The sequence below is a fragment of the Crocuta crocuta genome, unplaced genomic scaffold (genome assembly GCF_008692635.1).
Source record: "Crocuta crocuta isolate KB4526 unplaced genomic scaffold, BGI_CrCroc_1.0 scaffold71, whole genome shotgun sequence".
NCBI classification, from domain to species: domain Eukaryota; kingdom Metazoa; phylum Chordata; class Mammalia; order Carnivora; family Hyaenidae; genus Crocuta; species Crocuta crocuta.
The window spans coordinates 2094211-2104704 of record NW_027527548.1 but is presented as its reverse complement, the minus strand read 5'-3'; the positions used below and the strand labels follow the sequence as shown (position 1 = coordinate 2104704).

The window sequence follows — 10494 nt, the reverse complement described above, 5'->3', positions numbered from 1 at the left end:
GGCTCACCGCCTCACTCAGCCTGGTTGAGAAAAAGGCATCCGCCTCCCTCCAGGGTTGTGTGCATGAATGAGATGTGCCTGCAAAGCACAGGGCACAGCACATGGGAAGCAGTCCCAGCGCTGAGTACTGACCCTGGCTGGAAACAGAAACGGAAACGTGAATGCCTAGGAAAGGGGAGCCAAGACCACGGAGGAGTTGGAAAGGGAGGACTGTGGCAATGAACAACAGCACAAGTCAGTGTTCCAGGTGACAGTAGTGACATTAATAATAGCATTAGTAGGGCTCCTGGGTGGCTGAGTCGGATTAAGCGTCTGACTTCGGCTCAGGTCATGATCTCACCGTGAGTTCGAGCCCCACATCGGGCTCTCAGATGTATTTGTTAAAAAAAAAAAATGTATAAAAAATAATAATAATAGCATTAATATGCGTCACACTCCGTTCTAAGCACTCTGCACAAACTAACTTGTTCTCACAACCCTGCAAGGTTGTGATAACCTTCATGATCCCCATTTTACAGAGTGTGTTGTCATGGCAATGAGGGTTCAAACTCATTTAGAAGCGCCCTGCCTCTAAAGCTAAGGCACCACTGCCCGGCGTTAGCTTTGACCTGCTGCCTGCTGTGACTGAGGTGTGCCCAGAGTTACAGAAGCCAGAACACAGCCAGTGGGAGCAGAGATCAAGGGAGAAGATGGTTATCTGAGCTGGGTCTTGGTATCTTTGAGGTGGTATCTGAGCTCGGCTGAAAATTTTGCCAGGCTTATTAGAGCAGGAAGGGCATTCCAAGGAGGGAGAGTGCGAGGAGCAAAAGCCAGAAGGCTTGAAAGTGCACCCCCACTGTCCAGAGCAGGAGTGACAAGTCTCCCAGGGTGACTGGAGCCAGAGAGGGGAGGGAAGGCGGGGAAAGGAATTTGGATTTGATTCTAGAAGCAATGGGGAGCCTTGAAGGTCTTTCAACTAGGGAGGAGCAAGGTCAGATTTCTTTCGGCCGGATCCTGCTGACGGCCCTGTGTTGAGCGCACTGGCGGGGGCTGGAGGCAGGGATCCAGGGTGGAGACGATGACGTCAGGACAGAGAAGTAGAAAAAGTCAAGCAGGAACGAATGCTGCCTGGAACGGATGGATACTCCCTTTCCCATCCCCAGCCCGGGTAGCCTGCACCGAAGACCCAAAGGCTCCAGAAAGGAGGGACCGTAGGGAAGGAAAGGGGGCCTCAACCGCCTGCCGCGCCTTCACCCTACCCCCCTCCCCGGCACCCTCACCCCGACGGCTCCAAGTCCCCGGCCTCCCTGCTCCGGCGCCAGGCGCCACCGCAGCCGGTCGACCGAGCTGCCCACGCCCAGCGCCAGATACCGGGAGCCCGCGGGGAACCTGGCCTGCGCGTCTGCGCGTCAGGCAGCTGGGGTCGCCCCTCCTCGGACCCCAAGTGCGCTCGGGTGGCGCCCTGGACGGTGGCCCAGCCCGGCGGGCCCTGACACCCACTCCCCTGCTCCCTCCCCTCACTCAGTCTACGCGTTTCGCAGCGTCTGCTTTTATTCCTTCCGGACACAGAGCCAGCAGGGGGCCGCGCCTCCCTCCCGGGGCGGAGAATGGGACGAGGCGGGGGTGGCACCGTCCTGGCCCAAGGGACGCGCGGTCGGGGCGGAGGAGAAGCCGACTTCTTACTGCACGCCTTCCATCATCTTCAGGAACTCTGCGGAGGGGAGGGGGAGGAGATATTGCACAAAACCGCCGAGAGCTCCGCACCCTTGCCCACAAAGCCAAGGACCCTGGCGTGGACGTTCCCGCGCGCGCGTCCCCCACAGCCCCTTCCCCTGCCACCACCAAGCTCCCGCTGCCCTCACCGTCGAAGTCAATGCGGCCGTCGTTGTTCTTGTCACCGTCTTTCATCAGGGATTCGATCTCCTCGTCCGTCACGTGCTCCCCAGAGGCCCTGAAAATCTCAGCCAGCTCCTCTGCATCGATGTAGCCGTCTGCGTTCCTTTGGGGCGAAGGGACAGGCGAGGGCTCAGGGCAGGCAGGGGCGAGGTGCCCCTGGCCACGTCGACGCCCGCTCCCGCACCGCCACCCCGAGAACCTAAGTGCCCTGCCGGCCAGACTCGCCCAGCCCAGTGCCTTCTCGGCTCCCAGGCCCCCAGTGCACCTGTCGAAGATGCGGAAACACTCGGCCAGCTCCTCCTCGCTCTTCCCCTTCGCATCCTCTTTCATCTGGCGCACCATCATGACCAAGAACTCCTCGAAGTCGATGGTGCCGCTGCCTGTGGGGAGCAGGTGGTGAGTGAGTGAGCCCGAGCCCCGGATGCCCTCCTCTCCCGCCACCCAGCCCCGCCTCGGAGGGCCACCAGCTCACCGTCTTCGTCCACCTCCTCGATGATGGCATCCAACTCCTCTTTGGTGGGTGTCTGGCCCAGCATCCTCATCACCGTGCCCAACTCCTTGACGCTGATGTCCCCGCCACCATCAGCGTCAAACATGTCGAAGGCAGCCTTGAACTCTGCGGGGGGAAGGAGGCAGAGGTCTGACGTGGGCCTGGCTGGACTGTCAGCCCCACACCTTCTCTCACCCCCGGTCCAAACACCGGGGCGCAGCACACTCACCCAACAGCCAGCCCGCCCACCTGCACTCACCAGCGATCATCTCCTCGCTGAGGTAGGACCGCGCCTCCGCCTGCTGGTCAGTCTGCAGAAAACTCAGAGTCAGAGAGCAGAAGGGGCAGCCCCAGAGCTCATTCTTGCCTTAACCCCATTCTCTTCACCCTCCTTCTGTCAGTGCCCTTTGGTCTTCCAGAAGAACAATCCCAAACTAGCAACACCTTCTGCACGCTTCCATAGCACCCGGCCCCAGTTATGAAGAACGAGGGAGGAAACAGATTATGCCCAAGGTCTTCAAACTTGCCAGTCAGGAATTCCCCACTAACCTTGGGCAAGTCACTTATTGTAACTTTATCTCTTCTCAGCAGCTTTTCGGAGATGAGATAACATTGGGAATGTGAAAGGGGTTTGTGAAGTGCCAGCACTATTCCAGCATGATTTCCCACTTGTCCCTAGCTCCTAGCAGAGTCTGGCACCATAGTAGTGCTCCATGAATGTTTGTTCTCAGATAAATAATAATGCAACGCAAAGTCACGGAGCGCCTACTAAGTGTCCGTCAGGCCAAAGACTAGGCACCGAAACCAGGAAGATTCAGACACAGCGTCCCTCCCCTCCAAGAACTTTCGGAGATGGAGATTTTAAGTTCCCTCCTTATCATTCAGTCACTGGAGTAAATACCAGTCATGCACGATGGGGGCCTTGTAGAAGTGAAAATAAGATTTCGGGGGAGGGGGTCTGGCCCACATCTGAGCCAAGCCACCTGGCTATACGGGGCTTTGGACTGGGGCCAGTGAGGAAGGGCTGAGGTGGCCAAGGCATTCTTCATGAGTTGGCTGATGCCCTCCTCCTTGCCCCCTCCTCCCTCCTCCCTCCTCCCTCCTCCTTGCCCATGCAGGAGGGTCGGCTATTTTTAGTCTGGTGTGGGCAATAACAGCTGTCCTCCAGGGTCTAGTTACCCCTTGAAGTGAAGTGGGGAGGGGGACCCCAGGGGAAATGACAGCCCCAGATTAGAACTCCTCTCCGAGAGCCTGGGGTCTGTCATCTTCTGCCCCTTCTCCTCACTCTTGGGATCCTGCCCCTGAGCTGGCTTGAGGCCCTGCAGACCTTCCCTCTTCCAGAAGAGTTTTCTCTCACTGGCGGTAGGAAGGTTTGGCAAGGCTTCTAGCCGCCTCTGCCACTGGCTTACTGGGTGACTCACTCTGGCCCTCGGGGTCCCCACCTCTACCATGAGGGAGACAAGCTGGGACCCCCTCTCACTTCCATGACCAACACTGCCAAAGTCTCAGGTCTGCAGGGAGTTGGCAATACCCGGAACACCCCAGCCCTCCCCTTTCTAGAGAAATCCAAGGGCTTCTTCCCAGGCATCCTTCTAGACACCCAGACTCCAGAAACCTTCATGGTCCATCTTCAAACATCCAATTACTGAACTACAGACAACCCAGATCCGGCCTGGAAAAGTTCCAGAAGTGCTCCCGCAAACAAAGGGATGAAGTCCCTTCTTGTCCTTACCATGGTTGCTCGTCACAGGGCCTCCTCTGCTGCAGGTCACCTCCTCAGCGCGCTCCACCACCCAGAGATGCCCCGGCCAGCTCCAGCCCCTAGGATTTGTAGGGGCTCCCTCTCCTCCCACCTCCCAGCTCCCCAGGACTGGCTGCCCTGGCCAATCAGATCTTGGGGTCAGCAAGTGCCTTCCCCCGCCCCCCGCCCCCATCCCAGAGTCCTAGCCTATTACCTAATTTAGCCAAGGGCCCTTGCAGAGAAATTTAAGCCTCTGAGCAGGTGGTAGGCCTTGATGTCCTAGATTCTTGAGAGGAGAATCAGCCCCGCTCCATCGCCGTAGCAAGCCCCTGCTCAAGACGCACGTTTGCTTCAAGGTGGACAAGGAGAATCAGAAGAGACAAGTGAGGCAGCACAGCAGGCTGGGAAGAGAACAAAACTTGAAGTCTTGAACCCAAGATCCAAGTCCTGTCTCTGCAAGCTGTGCACTCTGAGGCAGGTGGCGATGCCACTCTGAGCTTCTGTTTCCTTCTCTGCGAGTTGGAGATGGGGACGGTCATAACCTCTCCCACAGAGAGGCCATGGGAAACGGGGGCCTGGGTATAAGTCACTTTGCTTGTGCCAGCTCCATAGGGTTGATGGTTGGCAAGTGGGCTGTCCTGTCTTTGAACCATGGTGGAAGACAGGGGAGGGGACGAGGAGAAAGTGACAGCCATGGTTAGTGATCCTCTACAATGTGCCACACTCTGTGCTAAGCATTTTAACCACATGATCTCGTCTGGTGCTCATCTTATGAGGTAGCAGCTATTATTACTCCCTTTTCCCCGGGGGAACTTTGTAAATCATAAAGGTCTACAGTCTTGTTGGTGATTCTTCTTAATCCTCAAGGGAAGTCCTATCCAAATAAGAAATTTATGGAGGGGTCCAGGAGATGGGTATGCAGTTGGAGGAGAAATAAACGTTGAAAGCAGATCCCAAGGGGCCCCTGGGTGGCTCAGTTGGTTAGGTGTCAGGCTCTTGACGGTGGCTCAGGTCATGATCTCAGAGTCTGTGAGTTGGAACCCACATCGGGCTCTATGCCGACAGCGTAGAGCCTGCTTGAGATTCTCTCTCTCTCTCCCTCTCTCTCTCTGCCTTTCCCTCTCTCATGTGCTCTCTTTCTTGCTCTCAAAATACATAAATAAATACATATAAAATTTTTCAAAAAGAAAGAAAAAGCAGAACCTTCTCTCAAGTATACCTTCTCCAGGGAAAAGGTGTTTGGGATTTACTTTTCTGAGGGAGAGGGGACTAGAGAACTAGAGGCAGGTTCTCTAGGTGAGGAAGTCTGGAGCGGCTCAGCTGGCCTTTTGGAGAGTGAAGGGATGGGCAGAGACAGAGTCCCGTCCCAAGGGAGCCCACCCCGAGAATCCAGAGTCTAGGGTGGGTGTTAGAGGGGTAGGCGATGCTGTGGACAGTGGCTAAGTCAACAGAAAGAGCACTAAGACAACTGAGCACAGAGCCTGGGGCCAGTGAAAGGAGGCTGGATTGTAAGGAAGGCAGACAGACAGTGGCAGCTGGGCCGCCATCTTCCTCTATTTATAGACATTCCCAAGAAAAGCTCAGTGGAGTTAGGCCAGGCTACATGAGGCCTCCCCTGTCCAGGCAGAGGGCCAAGGGGCAGCGACAGCAGGGGATTCCAATTTGGACGTGAGCCCTGGAACTGCATGGTTCCTTGGAACAGAGTGTGGAACCCTCAGCAATCATTTGTTCCCTGATTTGTGCTTTCATCTGTTCAGGGAAATACACAAGGTCCGAATGTATCTATTCCCGTTGACCCTTCCAGTCTCAATCCCCTTTCCTCTGCATCTTGCATGCTGCTCTGATCAGACTAAAATGTGGCTCCAAGCACCACCTTTTGTAAAAGGTGAAAGATTTACAGGATCTGAAGAGAAACCAGAGGATGCAAACACCACCTCTTGTAGCCTTCAGGTCTTTATGCATGTTATTTTTTTTTTCCTGCCAGGAATTTCATCTTCTCTCTTTACACCTGCCTACTTCCTTGTCATCTTTCTCAGCTTTTTTTTTTTAGGTTTATTTATTTATTTTGAAAGAGAGAGAGAGAGAGAATGAGCGGAGGAGGGGCAGAGAGGGAGGTGGGGGATAGAGGATCCGTGCTGACAGAGCCTGATGTAGGGCTTGAACTCACAAACCGTGAGACCATGACCTAAGCCTAAGTCAGACACTTAACTGGGCCACCCAGGCACCCCATCTTTCTCAGCTTTAATATCCATTCCTTGTGGCGCTTGGCTGGCTCAGTCGGTGGAGCATGTGACTCTTGATCTTGGGATCATGAGTTCGAGCCGCATGTTTGGTGTAGAGATTAGTTGAAAAAAAAAAATAACATCACTTCCTTGGGGATCCCTCTTCCTCTTCCCAGGCCAAGGCAGTCCACGGCGGTTTTCTGGTAGTTTCTTCAATCAGAGCCCTGAGCATCCCACATGACATGACCTGTTCTGAGTGCGATGGACCAGAGGCACTTACCTGTTCATCACTGCATTCCCCCCGCACATCAGCACGTGGCACTTAGCTAGTGCTCAATAAATATCGCGTTCATGGGGCGCCAGGGTGGCTCAGTCAGTTAAGCATCTGACTTCAACTCAGGTCATGATCTCACAGTTCGTGGGTTCAAGCCCCATGTTGGGCTCTGTGCTGATAGCTCAGAGCCTGGAGCCTGCTTCAGATTCTGTGTCTCCCTCTCTCTCTCTCTCTCTCTCTCAAAAATAAACAAAACATTTAAATAAATAAATAAATACATATCGTGTTCATTATAAGACTAACTGAACTGGGTGACATCTGGTTATGAGGAGGAACTGCCCAACTGTCGTGGTTGAATAATAACGGGAACGGGAAGCCTCAGGAGATAATGAGCTTCCTGTTACTGAGTGTATGCAACCAGGAATCAGTGACCATCTCTCAGGGAGGCTGTAGGGAGATATTATACAGCATCCAAGGATAGTGGGGAATACGAGACATCAGGAGATCTAGTGCTGGTCCTGTTTGTATGGCCCAAGGCAGGTCCCCTCCCCTCACTGAGCTTCAGACTTCCCATCTGTAAAATAGAAGTGCCAAACCAGGTTTCTGACAACCCACGGTTTTTTGAACACCAGACTTGTGAAACATGCTGAGATACAAGCTAATATTCTTGTTTGGTGTTTGGTGAATGAATTAATGCACGAAGGGTGTCTTTTTTGCCCCAACACCCTACTTCTAAGCTGAATGAAGAGTAGTTACAGCCTTGAAATTACACAGACTTGGCCATAAATCCCAGCTCCCCAATTTCCTAGCTCTGGATTTTGGGAAAGTCAGTTTGCCTCTTCATCCTGAAAATGGACCGTTACTGTCCAATAACAGCCCCTCCCCCAAGAGGTGGAGTGTGGGATGTGACCCCAGTGGAGCCTCAAATGAAAGCTCTGCCTTTTCTGCACATAGCAGGGCAGGGAGTATGTTTTCCATTCAAAGCTATTTCCCTCCACCTCTCGCCTGTGCCATTCAAAAAGCATAGGTAGGAACGACTGTCAGAGAGATTTTATTTGTTTGATTGTATAACAACAATATCTGCCCTGCTAGGGATTGATAGCTTGGCCACTTGACAGGAAGTGACAGTAGAGTCTTCCTGATCTACTGCTGACCTCCTGGTAAAAGATGAAACACAGCAGCCCTTTAGAGGAGCTGCTGAGATTACCATGCGGGGGGGGCGGGGGGGACAGAAAGGAGGAACTCAGGAAACCTAGGCCGCCTGGCCTCACACTCAGAAACCTCTGGCAAGCTGTGTGGCCCTGGGCAAGTAACTCTGCCTTTCTGGATCTCACTTCCCCGTTTGTTACTTCCTATGTGGGAGGCTCACACGAAATTGTTAAGAACCTGTGAACAGTGTAGAAACAATAATCACTATGTAACTGATCAATCTGTCAGCCTCCGCTCTGGGCCAGTCACTGAACCAGTCTCCCTACAAGGACTGAAAAATCAGTACTAGTTTTAGTTGTTCTTGTTTTACATAGGAGAAACCTAGGCTCGTCGAGGCCAGATTCCAACTCAGATCGCGTGTCTTCTCTCGGCCTCAATGTTTTCACGGGAGAGATGGGCTTCCAACGGTGGCATAATGACTTTGGAAAGTTAGAGTGCTGGGTGGAGACAGGGATAGATCGGGGCCACCCGGGACCGAGTGGATCTTCGGGACGAGCGGGGGGTTTCACTGAGGGAGGGAGCCCCCGCAGAGGGGGCAGGATCCCGCGGCCGGCTCGGGTCCGCCCAGGCCTACCCAGGATTCCCAAGTCCCTCCCGGAGCGAAAGGCCCGGGATTCCCGGGAGGCTCCGGGGAGCGGGCGGGGCCGGGGGCGGGGNGGGAGGCGGGGGCCGCCTCCCTCCCACCCCGGCCCCGGCCCCGGCGCCGCGCGCTCCCCCCAGGGTGCCATGGCCTCGCGGCTCCTGCACCGGCTGCGGCACGCCCTGGCCGGCGACAGCCCGGGGGAGGCGGCGGGCGGCCCGGAGGCCGAGCAGTTCCCGGAGAGCTCGGAGCTGGAGGACGACGACGCCGAGGGCCTGTCCTCCCGCCTCAGCGGCACCCTCAGCTTCACGAGCGCCGAGGACGAAGAGGACGACGACGACGAGGACGACGGAGAGGCTGGCCCCGACCCGCTGCCCGCCGGGGACGGGGCGTCGGGAGAGGATGCAGGCGAGTTCCCGAGGACAGAGGCGGGACCTGGGGCTCCGCTAGGCCTCCACCCCAGCCACCTCTTGGCTGTGTGACCTTGAGAGAGGCACAACACCTCTCTGAGCCAAGTTTTCCCTCGTGCCAAGTGGGGGAATTCATTCCCATCTCGGGGTTGCTGCGGGCATTCGATGTACAGGGTCCGGGATACAAATCGGAACAATGTGCTCACGATGTTTGGGGGGTGGAACTATGTAGAGGCCGCTGTCTGCTCTGCTAGGCACGGTGTGTGGCCCCAGACCCCTCTCTGGCTTTGGGTTTACATTCACGTCAAATGGAAATAAAGCCTGCCTTACCTGGTGGGAGGGTGAGTGAGGTCACCGCATGCCCTTTCTGGCAGCCTTAGCCCCAGGCCCACTGATGTAACTGGTCGTGTGCTCATGCAGAACGAAGCCCCCCACCTGATGGGCAGCGAGGCAGCCAGCCCCTCACAAGGCAGTTGCAGGATTTCTGGAAGAAGTCCCGGAATACCCTGGTTCCCCAGCGTTTGCTCTTCGAGGTGACCAGCGCCAACGTGGTCAAGGACCCGCCCTCCAAGTACGTGGTGAGTGAGGGTCCAGGAACCCCTGCAGGGGCTGTGAGTCTAGAACTCTGGCTAAGAGAAAGTAGGGAAGACTCCAGCTTCCTGAGGGGGCAGTCTGGCTGTGTAGTTCCAAAAGATCACTCCATTTTAGGGATGGGAAAACTGAGGCCAGAAAGGAGCTATAACTTGATCAAGTCCTCAGGCAAATAAATGATTTAGCTTCTCTGAGGGATTATGGACCTGCCCCTCATCCTGGTTTTAAGACTAAGAGAACTAGTGTGTGTGTGTGCTCCCCGCCCCCACCCCCAGCCCTCAGTTTTGCAAACTGTAGCAAAATACAAGATATACAAGGAAGAATATTATCTGGGTCAGACCTGAAACCCAAGTTGCATTGGTTAGTGGTTAAAAAAATGGGTTTTTGGATCCAGCTCTTGATTCAAATCCCACTTCTTATCAGCTGTTTGACCTTGATGAGCCTATTTTCTCATCTGAGCGGTGGGAATAATGCAGAGGACTGTTGCAGAAATTAAATGAGACAGTGCACAGAAAGCCCTTAGCGAGCCTGGCATTATGAAGTGCTGGATAAAGTGGCAGCTCTATTATTATGACTTAACCTTGGGTTGAAAATGCCTGGCATCTAGGTAGGGCCTGTTGCGGCATCCTTACAACCCCGTTCTCAGGCACCCACACTGTACATAACGATCCTGTTCTGAGGGCTAGATTTAGGGGGTGGGTGTGGTTGGGATGAAGAGCAATATAGGGAAGGCCTTGGAGTCTGTTTTCCTTGCCAGGAAAAGGAGAAACTGCCCGGAGAATGAGGTCTGCCGGGTCCTGAGCCCCAGCTCAACCTGGCCAGTCCGGGCAGTGGCAGCTCCCTGCCTCCGACTTCCCTCATCTTCGCCTCCCTCCTCCATTTCTGACTCAGCAGGAATGGGGCCTGGAGCACTGGCCCACATCTGGGCCTCTCCATTCCTCTCGCTGCTGTTAGTAAACAGGGGCCACACCCATGGGGTGCCTGCTCCAGTTTGGGCAGGGATGACTCTCATGATTAGTCTTAAATGGCAAAAGTCCCAGCCAGGCGTCACACACAGGAAGGGGACCACTGAGTCGCATCTGGGCAGCAGGAGAGTATGTTG

General features: G+C 54.9%; 2 protein-coding genes across 2 annotated transcripts in view; one reads left to right on the top strand and one right to left on the bottom strand.

Moving 5' to 3' along the window:
- Window positions 1–1512: 1512 nt before the first annotated feature.
- Window positions 1513–4287, bottom strand: TNNC2 (troponin C2, fast skeletal type). Its single transcript, XM_077766525.1, has 6 exons — window positions 4098–4287; window positions 2625–2676; window positions 2348–2491; window positions 2141–2255; window positions 1842–1978; window positions 1513–1690 (listed from the first exon to the last, which is right to left on the bottom strand). Exons 1-6 carry the CDS (start codon window positions 4098–4100, stop codon window positions 1659–1661), a joined length of 483 nt encoding a protein of 160 aa, XP_077622651.1. The 5' UTR covers window positions 4101–4287; the 3' UTR covers window positions 1513–1658.
- Window positions 4288–8474: 4187 nt separating this feature from the next.
- The window catches only part of SNX21 (sorting nexin family member 21), a 4960-nt gene continuing 2940 nt past the window's right edge, over window positions 8475–10494 (top strand). The window contains exons 1-2 of the mRNA XM_077766379.1: window positions 8475–8799; window positions 9222–9379. Coding sequence (XP_077622505.1) covers window positions 8538–8799; window positions 9222–9379 — 420 coding nt within the window. The 5' untranslated portion in view covers window positions 8475–8537. The remainder of the gene's footprint in view (window positions 8800–9221; window positions 9380–10494) is intronic.